This window comes from Ambystoma mexicanum, chromosome 14 (assembly GCF_040938575.1).
Source record: "Ambystoma mexicanum isolate Mex_15411 chromosome 14, UKY_AmexF1_1, whole genome shotgun sequence".
In the NCBI taxonomy this organism is placed as follows: Eukaryota; Metazoa; Chordata; class Amphibia; order Caudata; family Ambystomatidae; genus Ambystoma; species Ambystoma mexicanum.
This window is the reverse complement of record NC_090940.1, coordinates 456,531,260-456,552,596: the sequence shown is the minus strand read 5'-3', so window position 1 is coordinate 456,552,596 and position 21,337 is coordinate 456,531,260. Positions and strand designations below refer to the sequence as shown.

The 21,337-nt window shown below is 45.3% G+C and overlaps 1 protein-coding gene across 1 annotated transcript in view; it reads right to left on the bottom strand.

Annotated features, from left to right (window-relative positions):
* The window catches only part of DICER1 (dicer 1, ribonuclease III), a 2,611,056-nt gene that overhangs the window by 2,037,206 nt on the left and 552,513 nt on the right, over positions 1-21,337 (bottom strand). Inside the window, exon 8 of the mRNA XM_069637684.1 lies at positions 3,302-3,777. Coding sequence (XP_069493785.1) covers positions 3,302-3,777 — 476 coding nt within the window. The remainder of the gene's footprint in view (positions 1-3,301; positions 3,778-21,337) is intronic.

Below are 21,337 nucleotides of genomic sequence, written 5' to 3'. Positions count from 1 at the left end.
GTTCCTCATCTGAACAAAAGTCCTTGTCCCCAAGAAGGGAGTCTCTCCTTTTGAGGTCCGGCTTGCCTCTACCCCTAGGGAGTGTATTGCATAGCGGGCTCACCTCCCTAGCCTCACAGGGAAAGACTCCCCCCTGGGGATAAGTGAATGAATCCTGCGATTCACCACAGTACTTCTCTCTTAGCCTTAAGATGGGCGGTTCCTGGTGCTTACCACCTTCATGGGTCCCTCTGATTGGGGGTTGAGATTCTTAGACAGCGACTCTTGAATGTGGCTTCTAGTTCGGCAACCAACCCCTCAGTCTCTTGATTGAGTCTCTTCTGTTCCTCCCTGGGGTTGCTTGCCGTGGAATCCACACTTTTGGGGGAAAAAGAGGGACTTAATTTATTCAAACAAGCTGATGGTCCATTATTTTTCTCCCTCTGATTCCCCTAGAACTATCTACCTGCCCTGGAACTCTCCTAAAGTGTCTTTGGGGGATACTTACTTGCATGTGGACATTTGTATGTACCCACAAGGGCGTTCAAGGGAGTTCTAGGCCAAAGACCAGATTTTGGGGAATTACTGTAATGTTTAAAAGTCCCACTCTTTTCTCCGATAAATGCGAATGCCTACTATATTAGTTGTTTGTTATCCATGTGACTATTTTCCCTGGTAGTGAATTGTATTGATAAGTGTTGCTAATCATGTAAGAATTGTTTTCCAACACTAGCATGATATTAGGATTGTGAATTGTATTGTTTTAATACTATGGCCTAGTGGGACTAAATTAATGTGCTGTATCAGTGTTAGACGAAGAGGCCTTTAGGACTATTTAACCTGTACTTTAAAAGTGAATGCTTCTCTTTCTGCCTACCACCTACCTATAACTGTCAGGCCCTGAGCACTGGTCTAGGACCTCCCACACATAATAGGGGTGTGTGTCTATAGGATACTTTGCTTAAATAGTGCAAGCCCATAGGAAAATGGAATTGCTTGGCTCCCTTGTTCTCACTCCTCCTGATAATTTATATTTGGTGCCTATCTATCTGATACAGTGGATGCACAAATAGGCAGTGGGGCGAGGAGGACCCTCTCAAACATTTACGGTATTATAGTATACCATGTATTTCTATTAATATTGTATTCTGTCAAATATTTATGTGACCTGATAGATCTATATGTAAAACATAATTAAAGTTCATATATTTCTCAGTATGTTAGTGTAATGTATTTCCTAGGGGAAAACATGTGGGCAAGTTGTACCTCTGTGGCAACCTACTACACCCCTACCTAAGAGTAAAGCCTTGTCGCACTGTCCATGCCACTTGCCTTGAGAGGCTTGGCTTCCCGATCTAACCAGGTGTGTTAATCACCCCCACACACACAATTAAGGTCAGTGGTTGTAGTTCCCTCAACAAAGAATGTACAAAGGTTGCCTCAACCATGCTCTATACAAATCCACTGACATTTGTTACTGGATATCTTGATTTGGGGTTTAGGCTTACTTTAGGCTTACTTTTCCAATCTTTCCATCTTTTTTCCTTTCCTTCTTGTTCCGAGTCTGTACACTGTCATCTTTCCTCTTGTTGTTCAGCCATGGAATCATGGATGGCAGAGTTAAAACTGTCAAGTTGTAAGCTACTAGCTAGGCATGAAACATCACTCCTCCTCCCTCAGTTCTCCACATATGGAAAGTACACCATTTCTTACTCACCGAGGCAAGTGCACATTTTGAGGTCTGATCGATTGGATCTCATTTTCTTTATCTTAATCCCTCAAAAACAGAAATGTTGTTTGCACCAAATAACACATTGTCTACTGTGGGTTATATACCCTTTCTTCCTTCTGCAATGACTTTCACTACCTCTAACCATAATCTGGCCTATATTTGTGACACTACCCTCATTTCAAGAACACATATTGTTTGTTACTAAGTTATGTTGAAAATTGTAAAGCATTAAAAAAAAGATACAATTAAGTTGTATCTGTCCCTTGCATCTGTAAAGCTTGTATTGCAGACTGGCATTCACTTTATGTTTACCAAAATATTCAATTCTTCATTTTCAATCGATTAATCATTCTGCTGTCGTGTGTCATTTGGTCTCAACTTTGCTAGTCATTTTTTCTTCACTTTTCCACCTACGTTTGTTATTTGCCATGTCATTTCTAATGCATCACATTTGAGTCTGGAATGTCCTTGGCTTCACCTTGTCTGATCTGCAGCCTTATCGTCCATCATTCAATCTTTGCTTCTCCAAGTCTTGTATTACTTGTTCACCCTCTGTGTGGCCCTTCATTTCAATTATTTCCAGCGTTTGGCATCTAGACTATAAAATACTTTGCCAAGTGACCATTGTCCTATTCCAACTATGACACAGTTTAAAATCATTAAAGATTATCTCATCTATTCAACACATTTTAAGATTACACAATTTAGCACAAGCTACTACAAGCTACTACTCTAGAATTAGTAGTTTGTCAATTGCTTCTCCCAATTGCAATGTATATTTTGTGCAAAACAATTTACATAAAAGCACTTTCAGTGAATCATAATCCCATTACTCTGAAACTACATGTCTAAAGACAAGGCACCACCAAAGCAGAAGACTCAGTAAGTAGGAGACTCAAAGTTAAGTATCAGGTATGGTTTTCTATTGTGTTCTGCATCCAAATGGCAGTGTTCTACAGAGTGTACCTCTTTCCACAGGCTGTTTTAACAAATGCTTGCCATAATTTGTACCAACAGTTTTCCCTTGCCCTTCATGGAAGGCCGTACCTCCCCTCAGCCAACACCTCCCTTTCTCCCCCTTTATCCTTTTCCCAAACAACCCAATACTCTTAAGTGGTCTATAATGTATTCATGAATCTTGCTCCTGTTCATTATTTGCTTTGTGAAAGTACCATGCAGTCCCTTTGAAATCTAAAAGAAAAACATTTTTAAAAAGCAGCTCCCCCTTTGCCCAATGTAAAGTAGTTAAACAAAATATTCAACTATCTTGATGCAAACAATGCCCCGCTTGCACTATTCCATTGAAGCACGAACAACATCACCAAAAGTATCCCCATAGTAGGAAGAAATCCATTGTAAATATGGTTAGTATTTTGTCAGTTGCTCATACAGCCATGTATTGTGTTGTATAGCAAGTGAGACCTTTGGGGGCTGGCCTGAATATCCTTAATTTTTGTAAACAAATTTGAAATAAAAACACCATCAAGCACAGGAAATATTCCATAATCCACACAATGTCTTAGTCCCCAACATTCCCAGGGTCTGAAACGATATTGTACTAGTTTATTACTATTGTACATTGAGTATTACCTGTTCAAGACTACTGCTGTGTATCTTCTCTCCACAAAAACAATCCCACATAAAATGTTGGTAAAAGGGGAGGGGAAGTTTGCTTCAGGTTTTTCTTTTTCCTCAATTTCTTCATCTTCATCATCGTCATCCTCAGAATCACTCCAAGACACATAATTATCCTGATTCCTATTGTTGTACCACTCAACGCTTTCAAACTGCTGCCTCTCGTATGGTTTGTATTTTCGCAATATTTCAAGAAGCTTTATGACTTTTGGGGTTACAAATTTCAAGTCCAGTGAGTTGGGAGTGAAGTGCTCTTCACAAAGTGCATGTATTTTTCTTAAGAAAGTGTCTGTGAATAATAGAAATTTCCTATGCAGTTCCTCTTGTTCATGCTTAATGTACTTCTGCAGTTCACGCACCATCATTGCTGCTACTTTATCTGCACACCAAGGGCCCAGGACAACAAGCACTGCTCGGCAGTCGGCTAGAATCTGTAACAAATATAAACTCAATAAGCAAAGTGATTTCAAAATAGACAACACATTACTTATGAACATTATTTATGAAGATAATAGCTATTTACAATCTGTTATGAAAAGGTACGAAAACTAGCATAGGTTAAGACAGCGTTTCACATATCATGCAGCCTGTAGCTAGTGAAACAATGGCAAACGTAAATGGCAGCTGTTTTTCACATCATGAAGGCCTGCAGCCATTAATAGGCGAAGAATGGTCGAACATATAGCACACGTTATAGACAAAAAGCTAGTGCACACGCTTGCTGGACAAATATGTTTTGGTTTAACCAAAGTCCAGGAAGTTGTGCTTTCCTGTTCTAACAGATGAGCAAAACCACGAACGGTAGCTTCCTGTGTTAACTGCACACCAGTAGGTGCGAGCGTTGACTTCACACCATTGAGTGTTACATCTGATAAGGAGTCAAGCACAGTAAGTAGACAGAAGTGAATAGCACGTCTGCACTCTGCAAGACTAGGAATAAACAAGTGACATACCAGTCTCTTTTCCAAGCCAAGGGCCATGGAATACCATAGAAGCAGCCAGTGAGCAAGTACAAAACCCACTTACTGGAGTTGTACATAGCACACCGTATTCAACGAGCACAGTGACACTGAGCTGCAGGCCTCACTCTTCCAGATAGCAGATATGACACATGCACACGGGCAGGGAAACCATGTCCCTTCTTATATATAAGACCCAAGCAGAAAGAGGGGGGAAGCAGACTTGCCCATCGATAAGTAGACTCACGGATCCATCAAGGTCAGCGGGGCTGGTGAAGAGTACAGAGCAGAGAGTCCTGAGCAGAGCAGCAGCAGGAAGGAGACAGCTGGGCACAGCTAAGCAGAACTCGTAAAACCCCAGAAGACGCTGATTCATTTGAAGCACATTCTGCTCTAAACGGGAGTGCATTGAGACTGACGGCATGTAGTGTGGTGTACTGTAGTAGTATAGCATATCTCGAGTCACAAAGGTTACACATGCTGTTAAAATAAAACTACGACTTGTACTATTATTTATTCTACTCAAACATGTACTTTGCCCACATGGCAATCTTGTTCATTGGTGTGATGTTATGTTATATCTGCTTTTATTTTAGCTCTTGTGATGAGAATAAGAACCCTTAGAAGGTAGAGTGTTGTATTAAATATATTAACATGATAACTCCTTCGTCAAGTGTATAATTCAGAGTAATGTGTCAGAGTGGTATCTCTTGAGTCCAAGAACGTTACAATTCCTGGCTGTATATATGTTTAATCATGTTGTTAAACGCACAAACCTAGGCAGGCCTGTCTTCTAGCACTGAGACAGAGCCTAGGGTGAACGTCAGCATGAAACGACTATCACGTGCCTATTTTCACAGCCTCAGACGAGGCGGAGATAAGAGGCTCAGGGTCAAGTCTAAGCGTAGGCAATTATGTCAGTTGGCACCCGCACAGATGGGACGTCAGAGATAACTGTAGCATTACTGATAATAAAATAAACTCATGCCCCAGTCACTATAAATGGACTGGGCAAAAATATTTTTTCTAAAAAGCTTTTTAATTAAAAGAGGTTAGGTGGGTACAGAAGATGGCCCATGAGGAAATCAATATTCCCATCCATTGTAGGACGGCGCTGTGCGAGTGGCTTAGAGCATCTCACTGTCAGGAAGTTGATAACAACTTCACAGTAGCAACAGCCAAACTCGGTGGGTTACCTGCCAAATCGCTCTTTACTTACTTAAAAACTCCCAGCTAAGAAAGTGAATAACATTTATGAAACTCTCCTGATAAGGGGAGATTTAAACATCCCCCAATATCACCCCTACCAGTTTGCTGAATTGCCGTTAACACATAAAAATCATGTCAACTGGTTTGGAGGTGATCTAGTTTATCCACAAATGCTAGGCGTGGACCGGTAGCCACACCCAATATGTCACTGGAATATTTAGCCTGTTTCATCCAAACCGCAGAGGCCCCTTTTTACAAACAGACTATCGACTACTAGTTGACACTGTGTGTAACCCTGCATTGCAATATGCTGCGCAGCAAGGTTTAGTGACTGCTCAGCAGCCACAAGGGCAGATAGGCGCAGGAGGAGTGCAGCTACTGACATTGAGAATTATATTAGGGTCTTGCCCTCCCACAAATTAGGACATCCCCAAGTGGTATTCAGCGAAGCTAGGACAGCTGCAAGCCACCTATCCCCAGGTTACAACACAGCATATGCATAGGGCACTAGCCATGTTCCTTCCCTCTGGCTGCACACCACCTTTAGCGAGCTGTGACAGCTGGATCTCAATTTATAGCTAGCGTTATTTAAAGCCGATAGGCATGCCGTCTATCACATTACTAACATTAATATTGGCAACATTATGGGAACACAAGGCGCTGCTGCTGCCATGAACCTAGGCCTGTCGATAGCATCTAATAATTATGAAACGTCTGAGAGCATTATTCTACCCTTATTGCAAGGAGAGCCTGCAAGGTTAAGGGTTCATAGAAAATTGTCCCAATTAAATGAGCAAGAAAAAAGGGAGCAATTAGGTGACATAGTGATATCCAATTATCAATCGCTAGGCAGGGATCACCTATGCAGGAGACCTGCAAATGCACATAAAAAGGCTAACAAAGATGGTAAACCAGACAAGGAGACACGCTACAAAGGGAAACCCTTGAAAGGACAGGGATCGTTTCAAGGTAAAAAGGGTGGTGGACCACATAGAGAACAGCTTTCGCCAAAAAAGGAAGAAAAATACCCAGAGCATGAGCCAAAGAATGGGAAAGCTACAGGAGATAGGGATGTCCCGCAGTGGCAAGGCATTCACAGGGGTAGACGATCTGGGGGTGAACCTAGGGGCCAGTCCCATTTTAGAGTAACTGACTACGATTTCAGAGACAGAAAATGCATGATAACTCCACAAAAGTATAGCACTGATAAGAGTTCATCTCATTCCTCACAGGCAAAGAGCCAGACCATTCTAAAACTATGGGGAAGGGTGTGAAAGTAGAAAAAAACACACTGCAGCTCTATGAGGCTTACAGAATGCACAGCCCATGCACTCAGCGAATCATTCACAAGAATGGCTCATCGTGAGGTTACCGTCTTAGGGTTCACTCTTACAGCTGAGGGCAGAGACCTGTCAGCAGATTGTCTAATTTCGCCGAGCTAGTGAAACCAATGTATGCTTTGATCAAACTGAATTTCAAAGCAGCTCACTGTTTGCTAGCACACACACATTCTGCAACATGTGTATTCATTAATGACTCAAACTGGTCCTTTGTAAGACAGATACAGAAAAAGACTTAGAAATAAACATGTTGGTGGTAGATGATGCTTTCAAATGCACAGTTTGTAATTTAGGGGAGATTAAACCAATTGCATAGATTGTTGCTTGCATAACGTGCCCAATGCAAAGGCCTTACATACTAGATAGATTCAATGGTCAGCATCTCAACATGCTCCAGATGTAAAGTATAAGGGAATAGTTTCTTACCTGTAACTCCATTTCTACAGCATTGGTATCTTTCATGGATTCACATGCTTAGAATATTCCCCGTCGTCAGGCTGGGAATCCTCGGTAAATTATATAGACCTTTTCCATAGGAAAATTTCGACACTTTTGTGTCCCATCTACGTCGTTTTGGGCCGCGTACGCCTGCGCCATTAGGACGTAGAGGTATAAGTAGCCCCGCCCCCATGGCTCCCTCAGATTTCGACCCCCAAAGTAGTCTGGGGGGACATCTGGTTTGCATGCCAGGGGAGGCTGGCGGGCGCATGTGAATCCATGAAAGATACCAATGCTGGAGAAATGGAGTTACAGGTAAGAAACTATTCCCTTCTCCAGCACTGGATCTTTCATGGATTCACATGCTTAGAATAGATTGTACAGCAGTATCCCCCATAGATGGAGGTGTGTATGCAAACCAATATCTCCATAACCATAATGCATATTTATCATGGCAAAACATCGCCGTACAGTATGTTAACAGTGACAACATCACACTTCAAATTACATTAGCCAAAGGATGTGACCCCTTAATTGGGGCTTACCTTATTGAAACAGGTGCCGTAGGACTGCGCGACCCATCTGTGTATCCTTAGCATGTTGCTGCTCGAGGCAATAATGCCTGGTAAACGTGTGTGGTACCGACCAGGAAGACGCCTGACGGATGTCTCCCAGCGGAATTCCGGACCACAACGCCGTCGACGAGGAAGTGGATCTCGTTGAATGGGCCCTTGGACGCTTCTCCAGCGGTTTTCCGGCTTTTGAGTGACAAAAGGAAATAGTAGACGACACCCATCGGGCTAGTCCTTGTTTCGAGATCGGCTTACCTTTAGCCGAAGGGCCATAAGCCACAAATAGCTGTCTCGTGTCTCTGAAGATTTGAGTGCGATGGAGGTAAAATTTTAAAGCTCTTTTCACGTCCAATGTATGGAGAGTCTTCTCCGCAACCGACGAAGGTGTTGGAAAAAACGTCGGCAGCACTATAGAAGAGTGCTTATGAAACATGGTAGGTACTTTAGGAATGAAATGAGGATTAGTAGCCAACACAACTTTATTACTGAAAAATCTCAAGTATGGTGGATCGATCACTGAAGCTTGTATTTCCGACAGTCGTCGAGCCGAAGTAATAGCTACCAGAAAAGCCAACTTCCATGACAAAAATTTTAATGACGACGATGACATCAGCTCAAAAAGGGGCTTCATCAACGCTGCCAGGACCAGGTTAAGACTCCAGCTTGGAGGGAACTTTTTCGCCGGAGGAAAGGTTCGGAACAACCCTTTAAGGAAATGTTTAATCAGCCGGTCACTAAATAACGGAGTTGAATGTCTCTTCCGAGTAAATTTCGACATGGCAGCTAGATGCACTTTTATGGATGAAACAGACAAGCCTTTTTGAGCTAGGAGTAGCAAGTATGGTAGAAGCTGTTCCGTTGTGATATCCAGCGGGACCAGACCTGGTTGACCTGCGCACCATATGCAGAATCTCCTCCATTTGTATGAATATGAAGCGTTCGTGGACAGCGCCCTCGCCGCTTGCAAAATGCGACGACAATCCGCTGGAATCTCTAACGTACCAAACTCGGAGAAATCAGGAGCCAGGCTGTCAGACTGAGGCTGTCGGGGTCGTGATGCCAAACAACCCCTTTCTCCTGAGACAGAAGGTTCGGGACTTTCTGGAACCTCATTGGTTCTGCCGCTGAAAGATGGAGTAGATCGGAGAACCACACTTGTCTGGCCCAGTACGGGGCCACCAGGATCCACCGACATGGATATCTGTGGATCCATTGCAGCGTCCGACGTATGAGCGGAAATGGGGGTAAGGCATACAGAAACTTGCCCGTCCACGGGAAAGAGAACGCTTCCCCTAGTGAGTCTTGCTGCGGCCACCTGCTCGCGTATTGTGGGCATTTCTTGTCGTCTCTCGTTGCAAAGAGGTCAAGGGCTGGATGACCCCATTTCTCGAAGACACAGTGTAGTTGTTGGTCGCTCAATTCCCATTCGTGTAGTCGGTTCATTTCCCTGCTGAGAGAGTCTGCTTGCACATTTTTGACTCCTCGCAAGTGGAACGCCAATAGATATCTCTTCTGCTGAATGGCCCAATGCCAGATCTCCTGGGCTTCGGATGACAGAGTTCTGGAGCGAGTTCCTCCCTGTTTCCTTAGATAAAACATTGTGTTGTCTGTCATAATCCGTACAACCGATCCTTTTATTCGTGGAAGAAAGGATTTCAGGGCCCAACGCACCGCCCTTAATTCCAGCACATTGATATGAAGGCCGGATTCCTCCGATGACCAACGCCCCTGAACCTGTAGGGAATCCAGATGAGCTCCCCATCCAGTTAGGGAAGCATCCGTCACCACCGTCATCTGGAACCCCGGTTCCAGTAAGGGCATTCCCTTTGTCAGATTTATGAAAACTCCCCACCACTGAAGTGCCTGCACGAGTTTGCTGTTGATGGTCAATTTGTCCGACCATAGCCCTTGACTCTGTGCCCATCGATCCGCCAAGAATTCTTGAATCGGTCTCATGAAGAGACGACAATTGTTGATTAAGGGTATGCAGGACGACATGGTCTCCAGTAGGGACATGTACCTTCGCACTAATACTCTGGTGTTGACTTTCCACTCCGATGCTTTTTGCTGCAGTTTCAGAACCCTTTCGACGGATGGCTTTACCAGTCCTGTCTGCGTCTGGAACTCTGCCCCCAGAAAGACCAAGGTCCTTGATGGCAATAAGGAGGACTTTTCGAAGTTTATTGCAAAGCTCAAACGTTGTAGGAGGCACATGGTGGCCTGCAGACTTTCCTGTGTTGTTTCTGGAGACAACCCCCTCACTAGCCAATCGTCTAGATAAGGGTACACATGATGACCTTCTTTCCTTAACCAGGCTGCTACTGGAGCCAGACACTTGGTGAACGTCCTGGGAGATGATTTTATACCGAATGGGAGGACCTTGAACTGATAAGGGGTCCGTCCGACGACAAACCTTAGAAATCTTTTGTGACGCCGACGCATCGGGATATGGAAGTATGCGTCCTGAAGATCTAGTGCTGACAAATAGTCTCCCGGCTGTATCGAACGGATCACTTCTTGGAGCGTAAGCATCTTAAACTTTAGATTCTTGAGCAGTTTGTTGAGTGCTCGTAGATCTAGAATGGGACCCCATTTTCCATTGGGTTTCTTGACGACAAAGTAACAGAGTACACTCCCTGTTCTCTTTCTGCCACCGGGACCAGTTCTATAGCCCCTTTCTGCAGCATAAGCATCACCTCTTGCCTTAGTATTTGAAGGTGGGGCTGCGTCGAGAACACTGGTGGAATGCGTGGCGGCTTGTCCTTGAACTGTAGAGAATGGCCCAGATGTATCGTGTCCAAAACCCATTGGTCTGTTGTTATGCGTGCCCATTCGTCGACGTGACGAGACACTGTGCCCCCCAGGACGCCTTGTAAGTTGTCATTGCTGGCTTTTGGTCTGTTTATCCTTCGTCGACGAGGAGTAGGCGCCTCGTCGTCTGGAGGTTTGGTAATCTCTGCCTTTTCGAGTAGCTTGGGCTGCACGTCTGTAGCGGTCTCTAGATGATCCAAACCGGGAGTTACCTGATGCTCCTCTGAAGGGACGAAAGGAACGAAAATTCCTACCACTCGAGGGCTCCAAGGGAACGAGCCGTGTCAGAATCTTCTTTCATGCCCTTCAGGGCTTCATCGACTTTCTCCCCAAAATGGTGTTCTCCTTCGCACGGCATATCCATTACCTTATATTGTACCTCTGGTCTGAACGTCGTGCATTTAAGCCAGGCTTCCCTCCGTAACACTACGCCATTGTTAATTTGCTTAAAGCCTGATTCCGCCAGGTCGACAGCAATGTTAATGGAATGATTGGAGGCCTCTTCTCCCTCACGTACGAGCAGCATGGCAGACTTCCTGTGTTCCTCCGGCAGATGGTCCAAGATAGGAGCTAGTCGATGCCACATTTCCCTATCATACCTGGCCATAATAGCCAGGGAGTTGGCTGCTTTAACTGTAGTCGCTCCGACCAATAGCACTTTCTTTCCAAAAGCATCTTGTCTCCTGGCTTCGTTATCGGGCGGGGTCGTGCATTTGTGTTGCGACCTTGCCTTTCTGGCCGCCGCAGCAGATACCACTGATTCCGGCGAAGGTTGAGACATCAAGCACTTGGGGGTCGATTCCAGAGCCTTGAATTTCTTTTCCAAACGACCTTTTACTGCCGGTTCTGAAAAAGGGTGACACCATGGTTTTCAGTCCCTCCTGCCAGACATGGTCTAAAATGGGGATAGCAAATATCGCCTTTCTTCTCTTGCCCATATGATCGAACAGAAAACAATCTTTTTTCTCTTCTTCTGGGACTAGCCCAAACTCTGCACATGCCTTACCCATCATGGCATGGAAAGCACCCACATCATCAGGTGGTGATGGCTGCGCTGGACTCTTCGGAGTTTCCATCTCCGCTTCAGAGTCCCATGTAGGGTCCCTGGAGGGGGATAACGAGATGTCTGAAACCGACCCTTCATGTTCCGACTCTGACAGTTCCCCTTCTTCCTGCGGACGAGAACGATCTTCCTCAGCGGTAGGAATTCTGGGTGGAGGGCAAGGAGCCGGGCGTGGCTCGTCGACGACTGACTAGGCTTGCGGCGCTGTCGGGACAAGCTGAGGTAACCGAGTGTCCAACCGCTCCAACAGCTTCTGTAATGTGTTCAACACCTCCAGGGACAGAACAGCCTGGGGATTCAGTAAGGAAGAGGTAACTGGAATGGCACTTCCACTAAAGAGAGACCCCGAACCAGTTGGTTGTAGACCCAGATCGGTTGGATGTGCAACCGGATCACGGTCATCCTCCGCCGACGAGATGGAGAAAGCCGCTTCTGGTTGCAGCAGGGCTTCAGGCGGAATCGGGTCAAAAACCTCTGGTTGCCATCCCACCGACAGGGCCACCGTCGACATCTTTCCCATCGGCTCTGTTTGACCTGACGAAATAGCCGTCGGAAGAGCCGTCGCCGAAGACAAAGCAGGCGTCGACAACCGGGCCGTCGTCAAAGTCTGTGGAGCAGGGCCTTGAGGCGTTCCCACCGTTTTTGGCCTCGACTTGTGGGACGAGGATTCTCGACTCGAGGTAGACTCATGACGGTCTCCTGAGGAGGATTTCGATTAGTCTTTTCTCTCCTTTTTAGATGAGGAGGAAGAAGACGAAACCTTGTGTGAAGAGGAGGACTTCGCAGGATGTTTCTCCGATGGCGTTTTTCAGATGTGTGTGATTTCTTCACCGGAGGCTCCGCCGTCCTTGATCGACGAGGGGGGACAGGAGACTTAGATCTTGAGGCTGTAGAGCCTACCTCCGATGCCGGGTATGCACCCGCTCCGTCATTGAGCCAAGTAACCAGGCGTCTGTTGCGGTCTTTTAGGGTCTTCTGTGAGAAGCCTTGAAAGATCTCACACGTGTCCGCCCTATGATGAGGGTGAAAGCAGTAAATACAGTCCATATGGCCGTCTCCTTCATATACCTTCTTAAGACCGCATGTAGCACACGGACGAAATAACGCCTTTCCAGACATACTTTGAAAAGAAACAGTCGAAGCAGAAGTAGAAGAACGCACAACCTAATAAAATAGTAGATACTCGAGGTAATCCCACTACTTTGGTAGACGGTTGAAATCTGAGGGAGCCGCGGGGGCGGGGCTACTTATACCTCTACATCCTAATGGTGCAGGCGTACGCGGCCCAAAACTACGTAGATAGGACACAAAAGTGTCGAAAATTTCCGATGGAAAAGGTCTATATAATTTACCGAGGATTCCCAGCCTGACGACGGGGAATATTCTAAGCATGTGAATCCATGAAAGATCCAATGCTGGAGAATTATAAGACAGAATTGCAAAGAATGGGAGGATTGACTTGGACAATGGATACAGAGCCAGACACCTCACAGCCTGACATACCATTGTTTGATTTTTTCCAAATATGCTGCTGCATGTGAAGCAGTGGTAGGACATTTTACACATGAAGAAGCATTTATCCACACTGATATTGCAACAAAGCATCTGGGAGACAGGTCTGCCCAGATTGCTTAATTGCATGGATTGCTGCTTGCATTGCGCCAAGCAGACTTGTGGAAGCCCACACTAGTAGTCTCAGATTCAGATTACATTGTCAGGGTTTATAACAATGACTTGCATTGGTGGATTCAAAATGACTTCAGAGACATTAGGCAGAACACCATTGCTTCCAGGCAACTCTGGAAACAAGTTTGGGACCTTAAACAGACGTACACTTTGCTATGGGTGATGCACACAAGAGAACATACTAAAGGGTCCATTCATAGCATTGGCGATGCATTGGCAGATAAATATGCCAAAAAGCACACAGTGAGAAAAACGATAGCAGCCATAACTCGCTCAACAACTGCAATGGATGAGAAAATAAAAGAAGCTTGTTTAGGCATTCTACCTAGGCCGAAAGGTTTGCCAAGTAATTACATTTATGACATTGAAAATAATAAAGCAGTAGTCACATGTCCTATGAAAAAAGGGGATCCTATTCAAAGATTAAACCCTAATAAGGCAGACAGGGAAAAGCTGATTTCAGTCACACATGCTGGACTTGCATCTACCCATTTTGGGGTCAGTGCAACTGCACAGCTACTCCTTGACCGGTTATTGGTGGCCAGGACTGAGGCAACAGTTTAAAGTATACATAGCAAATTGTGACACATGTCTGAAGACAACTGTGGACCACAGCAGAACACATAAAGAGGCTCCTTTGAGAAAGGCAACCTCGCCTTTTGAGATTCAATATCTGGATCACATAGGCCCACTGCCAGCAATAAATAAGTAAAAGTATATTTTAGTAATAGTGGAATATTGCACTAGGTTCAACTGGATGATTCCTAAAAGAAAGCAGACTGCAAATCGGTCATACAGGCACTCCAGGGTGTAGTAGCAATGACAGCAACTCAAACGCTCCATGCCGATATTGGTATAGCTTTCGCAGGGCAAGCCCTAAGAAAGGAATGTTAGGCAGAAACCTGTGCAGTTCCCTCTGGGACCACTGCAAAAGATTTAAGACTACAGGTGTTTGGCAGTAAACCCACTTGGTAGCAGTCTGTACCACACAGATTCACTTGGTAGCTGTGGCTGAGCAGTCAGACTTCCCTCAAGAAGAGTTAGGCAGTATACAGAGTATTCACAATAGGTCAAGAGCACACAATAGAACAAGTAAACACTGACCAGGGCTTGGTGTAAAAGAGATATAATTATTTATTTAAAACCACATCTAGAAAAACACACAGGCACTAGTAGTAAGCAATTAAAAAACACGGTCACTAAAAGATATACACTCCCTTAAAAGAATATTAGACAAGTCTTAAGTAAAGCCCCACTTATTTTCAGACAGCGGTGAGCGCTTAACGTAGATGGCACTCTAATAATTTGTTTTAAAAGTGAGAGAAAATCAGAGAAGAAGTTGAAACAGATCCCAACACTTTTACAAGAACATAACAAGAGAGGAAGGCAAGGTAAACCCGTGAATTCAGAGTCAGTAGGCTGGATCCGCTTTAAGAGGATCGAAACGAAATGTGTCCTTAAAGTGGTGAGAACACTCCAGCGGGGGCAGTTGTTCCTGGCAGCGGATACAAGTCGGTGCTTCGTCCGGGGGAAGAGAGGATCTCGTCGTGGAGGAAGACAGGAGTCCGTTGCACTGCCAGGGAAGAAACCAGCCACAGAGTTTCTCAGGTACAAGGAGCGGTCCATTGATTCGCGGTTCAGTGGTGAGTGGCTATCCGGCCGCCGGGGTGCTTGGCATGGCCAGTTCGACCACAAACCGGTCTGGGGTGCGAAGAAAAGAAGGTAAACTGGTTGTGTCCACCAGTCAGGGGAAGAAGCCTCTCCAGCTGGGAGATCTTCTCTGTCGTCGGGAAGTGGTGAGTCGGTTCTGCAGGGATCCACCGGTGGTGTCGTCGTGGTAGGTCGGCTCAGCTTCTCCCTCGTTGGATTCTCGGGTCCTGTGGCGACTTCTGAAGTTCCAGTCCCCAAAGCCCTGCATACCCCCATTCACTCAGCCTAGCTGTCAATCAAACATGCTAAGTGGTGAGCCGGCCGGCTCACCACTTGGGCCAATCACACAAGAGTGCGACTTGAGTTACCAAGGTAACTCAGTCCAGGGTGGCTAAACCCCCTACCACACCCCCTGTGGTACCCAGACAGAGTGGCACCGCTTTTGGAGGCTTCTGTGGAGAAGCCCGACAAAAAGTGGAACAAAGGGCTCGACTTGGGTTGGAGTCACAGAAGAGAACACAAACGCCATTTTAGAATCGAGTCTTGGCAAAAAATACCAACCGGAGAATTAATATTAATTAAATAAACCGGCGGTATGTTCGAGGCTATGAGAATTAAATAATTAAAGTTGGTAGCCTCGAACAATGGGAAAATCCTATAGGAAAATATTTGCAGTCGAATATAAAAAGTAGTTTCCACTGCCACCAGCCAAAACTCGATCAGGGGTGACAGAGACGTGCCCCCTCGACTAACAGACCCCGGGGCAATCGAATTGCCCCGACCAGTACGTCCACAATATGATGGTTTGTACTGGTTTCTGTTATTAATTTGGGACTAGTAAAGCCAATGGTGACTTTACATGCCCTGGGAGACAGTAGTCAGTCCCAGGGTATGGAGTCTATGGTGGGGTGTCACTATGACACCCCTATGTTACTGCAAGGAGGGTGCTGTGTAACACACATAGTAAAAACACATGAGACCCTATGGAGTAAAGGACCCCATAGCCCATAAAACACATAAGCAGTCAAAGCAACACCATAAATCATGTCCAAGAGTGGGAGAAAAAGAGTCTCACTCTTGGCAGGAGGAAAAAAACAAACTCCAGAAATCCAGCAAAGCTGCTGGGGACTCACTAGGTTAGGAAATTCAGCCTAAAGAGAGAATTCGCCCTAACAAGGCATTAGAGGCTTGGGGATCAGAGCTGCACTTTTCTAAACTGGTATCATTCAGAGATGGAATGGGCTGATAGGAAGGGCAAACCACTCAATGCTGTGCCTGACTGGGTAGACCATGTGCATCTAGTTAGCAGAAGTTTAACTAATTTATCACACCAGTCTCTATGCAACAGTAAGACTCTGCTTGAACCCTTGTTTGGGAGAAAAATATTTATGCCTCCTCTGCACATTCTCCCTAGCCCCCCTCTCTAGGCAAGAGCAACTGATGGTGACAATGCTGCTGAGGGAATCCCCCCAGGTGCAAGCTGCTGAGGCCAGTCCTGAGACCACTCTCAAAGTAGGAGATTGGGTCCTGGAGAAGGTCCATGATAAGACTCTGTCTGGTGCGTCCTACAGAGCAGCAGTGCAAGTAATCAGAGTGAAAGGTCCCAGAACTGCTATCCTGCCCGCAATACCACTCAAGAGAGGTACCAGGGAAGTTTCTGTGGATCACCTGAAAACCACTCCAGATGGTTACTGTGATGTTTCCATGTGATCCTCCTCTTCCAGGTGAGGAGTCTGCATTAGAAGCAGAGGTGGAGATCCGACAAACGATGAAGATTGGCGTTCAAGATGAGGAAGAATATGCCATTCCACAATTCAGGGAAGTACTGCAGGTCTCCCAATTTGGAAACAGAATGCCTTTCTAGTTGCTAAAGTATTGAAAGAATTAGTTTGGACAGACTTTCTGAAATAGTGTTATATAATGCTGGCAGTATATTTCTTCCTATTGTGGCTTAGCATCACTGTCTTTTTCATCTCACTGACTTCGGGGGAATTTTTCTAGCAATGTTTCCACTCCACTTGCAAGCAAAGAAGTTGTTCTAAAGCCTTTAAGTTCTTCACACATGTTAGAAAAAAGAGAGCTCCAAGAGACAGAAACTCCAGCCTCAATACAAATGTTTCCTCTCACCATGGGTCATGTGTGGATGTCATTGTTTAAGACATTTAATGGCCCAGCCAAGCAGCTGCAAGTTCACACTTTATCTGTGATTGATGAATCCAGACTGTTTGCACCCAGTAATCTTGTGTCCAGAACATATAAAGCACTGTTAAGAACTAGGCTCCAGACATTTGCGCAAAATGCATTATTTGATGCCTTTGATGATGTTGAGGCTCTCCATGAGATGGGGTCCCATGTGTGTACAATGCCTTTCTACTTGTCAAGCGTGAGCCCATCAAATGGCCCAAATACACTTTCTGGGAACACTGTGTAGTGCCTTTTCAAACCGACAGTCCTGAATTCCAAGCATAGTTCCCATATATTTCACGGAGACCATACCAAGCAGGAGATTACATGTTTGAAAAGCAGTATACATTCCCTCAAGAGCCACATTATGCACAATACATGTATGTTGCAGATTCAGTTGTTTTTGACAAAGAATACTTTTCAAACATGACTGGAAACTGTCCCTCTATGGTCTACTTAGGGTCAACAGATATGGCAAATCAAAGGTGTTCACACGTTAGACATGGCATGTAGAGTCCAGCATTTGATGATTTTTTTTTTTAATTATACGCAGTTCCAGATCACTTGCAGTAATAGGAACGTGAGCTTCTACCCAGACTGGAAGAGGGAAGATGGCGAGTACTGGAGTGCGTCTTAAATAGAAGAAAAGGGACGCAATGGCACTAAGCATATTACTTATACATCAGGAAGGCCTGTGTTATGGGTGGTTCAAGCAAAGAAATAAATAAATGCAATACAAGAAAAGCAGGAACCATTGTAGGCCCATATAGGGCTTCGAATTCCCATAACACTTCACTGACACAAGCTATATCCATAGGTAAGCTGAGCCAAGGAATGCTTTCGCAGTATCACCTGAGTGAGGTGTTCAAATCTCTAGATAACTTCATAAAAGAAGAGAACTGGACAGCTATTATGCAGTCAGCTACTGGTCTGAGGTGCACACAGAGTGGGCACGTTAGGAGAGCAACTACCTGCACCACCTCTGACCCTAGAGAACCATGTGAGACGGGGTAAGCGTCCATAACAGGTAGAACTTACACTTGGTCACAAGCAATAATGCAACTCCTGCAGACTGAAAGTGAGGCAGTCCGTCTGGGATATCATGCATCAGATTCTAATGATCAAGCGTTAGAGCAGAGCTTCTCGGCGCTAAGAGATGTCATTAGAGATGTAGTGGGATTGGTTCAAAATGACTGGTCTATGATTAGAAGCAACCAAGAAGCCTCAGTAAGTCTTTCTGTCATAACAGTATTTCTGGACACTCTTAGCAGAGGAGTCCCAAAATGGAATGGAATGTCATAGCCAGAACAAATAAACGCACTTAACTTGTCCAAGGTTGCAGTATGTCAGGCTCGACGTTCTTGTTGCTTAGAGTACTTACAAAGAGTTTTGCAGCATCATCTGCCTGGGCACCAGATTTGACTAAGGGGATTTTGCAAGGTTTGTTAAATATTCCCATTCAAACGGCACCTTCCATGGTATTTCAGGAACTGCATTCCTAGAGGAATGTGCACTTCATTAATGACACTTGCATCAGGGAAGACTATGTTGAGCCGTATTCACATGCATGTGTGTCACCTTCAAGTCCTGAAATGACACTGTACTCACTACGTGAATGCAGAGGCTCTACACGCATAGTGTGTTCATGCTGCACCAGTAAATTCCTGTGACAGTAACACTAAATGCACACTTCATGTTGCACCAATCGCATCTTTTCACAGTCAAGTTGTTAAGCAAGATTGTATGTAGTACCCTTCGGGTGTACTACAATAACCCCGACCTCCTGGCAATAGGGACCCAACCTTTGGTATAAGCAGAGGAATTGCAAGGGGGTGACTGAGGGGGCTATAGCCACGGGTCCTTGGGTTGTAGCCCCTCTGAGAAGCTCCTGGGCTACAATAAAAAGGCTAGCTAGCCCCAGGTCCCGACTATCCTGACATTGGTGTAACCCCGGATCTTTTCCAGAACTAGCAACAACTCCTGGGTATAAGTCTGAACTGCACAGGTTGGTAGTGGGGCTGAGCAGCCAGGTTTCTCAAGAGGGGTCAATGTGAGCAGTAATGTTGTGACACAAAGTTTCACAGTAGCAGTTATTAAAATAAACACTTGCACTCAAGGTTTCTTGATAAAACAATTATCAATTAGTTTTACAGTCAGTTACATAAGCCTTCTTCAGAAGGGAGCATCATATGTAACAATTAAAATACACTCTTAGTTTCTCTAAATCAGATGATACCCATTGGGAATGGCACACAGACATTTCCTACACCCTCCAGTGACTTAAATAGCCAGGACACTGTGGACATTGATCTATCACTGGTACATTTAAAGCAATACTGAGTTTGGTGTAAAAGATAAAAGAGAGGAATAAAACAAAGGTTAACAAATAATTCACAAAGAGGTAAACCTTCCAATGCAGGGTAAAATTAACCCTTTCCTGGAGGAAAGGCCAAAGCACAAAGTCTGAGGTAAAGAGGAGTCACTCAGGGAGCCAGGACAGTCAACGTTAACTGCACAATGTCTAGGGGAGCTGAAGATCTTCTTTGTAGGTAGGTAAAAAGTCTTGCAATGTTTTTAGAAATGTTTGTAGAAAGTAGAACACTTGAAGGGCCACGAGCCGGGAGGCTTGTGAGAGCAAAGTTTTAGCAACTCTGTAAGGTAACTAAGACAGGTCTCAAATGAGAGCAAGTAAGGCTACACAACAAGAGGTAAGTTCTCTTAGACTTTACAGTGCCTCTGGTTAGAAGAAATGGTTCCAGCTGGCTTCTGTTCCTGTACAGCTCTACAGATCCTGTTGTTCCTGAGCCTCAGTCGTGGGGACAAGAGGGAGGACATCTGGGGACTCCTGCTCTGCAATGGGAAGGTCAGCGGTAGCAATGGACAAACTTCAATTCAGCGGTTCTTCAGTGTTTCAGCTCCTCACGTCTGACAGCAAATAGCAACACTGCGGTTCTCGGATACAACTCTGGACTTTCCTCGCATCTGAGGTCCAGCACTCTGTTGAGGTGGCTCAGGCTTGGTCAGTCCTGCTTCAGGGAAATCCTGATGATCTTCCTGGCGCTCAGGTGGACTTAAAAGCAGCGCACGCAATCTGGTGTTCCTCTCCCTGGCACTTCGGTTCCAGCAGTGGCAGAACAGCCATCTTCGAGAGGATGTCCAGACAGGCTTACTTTGGAGTTGATTGGTCCCACCAACTCAAAGCGAGAAGTCGTCCTTGCAGGGCTTCTCTAGTCGAGGCAAATTTGGAGGTTCAGCACACCAGCAGGGCTTCACTGGGCACATCAACAGTCCAGGAGTTGCAGCAAGCATCTCTTCCAAGTTCTTCTTCGATTTCCTTCGTCCAGTGGTCAACTCTGCCTTCCAAGCCAAAAAGCCTCACCTTTTATGCAGGTTTCTCCCATTCATTCCAGCCTAGCTGTCAATCACACAGCAGGGTGGGTGTCCTTGCCGGACAGCCAGTCGGCCAATCACCTTTGGGTGCATTCCTGTAACCAAGGGGATTAAGCACAAGGTGTTTTGGGCACCTCCCTCAGTTCCTGCCCCTGCCAGACATACTAGAGCAGAGGCGGGCTTCACTCATGAATTCCAGCAAAGACAAAAGGAACAAAGAGACCAAACCTGGTTTGGCGTGCAGAGTAAATCTCAAGGAGGACCGTTCCAACAAGAAATAGCGAAAAAAGAAGACCGGATCATTTTGACGAAATGGGCACCCATAGGTGCCTTACTGTGGCTGCGAACGCAGTCCGCAGAAAAAACACACAACGGTAGTAAAAAGTAAACCACTGCCACTAGCCATTAATTGTAGAAAGGGTAACATAGAAATGTTACAAGAGAAACTAGACAAAGGGGATACTAAGTAACCCCTCCAGCACCCTATTGTAAGATAGTGTGTGCTGGGTCTAGAAAGTTACATTTGTAAGTAAAGTCAGTTTCACTTCACTGCTCTTGGAAACAGTTTATCCAAGAGAAGGTATTTAAACCTTTGGGAAATCTAAGAGACTTCCTTGTGCCACTGCACTGAAGGTGCTATGTGTCACAATGTAAAAGATGATGCTTATGGAGTTTGTCAGACTCCAAAG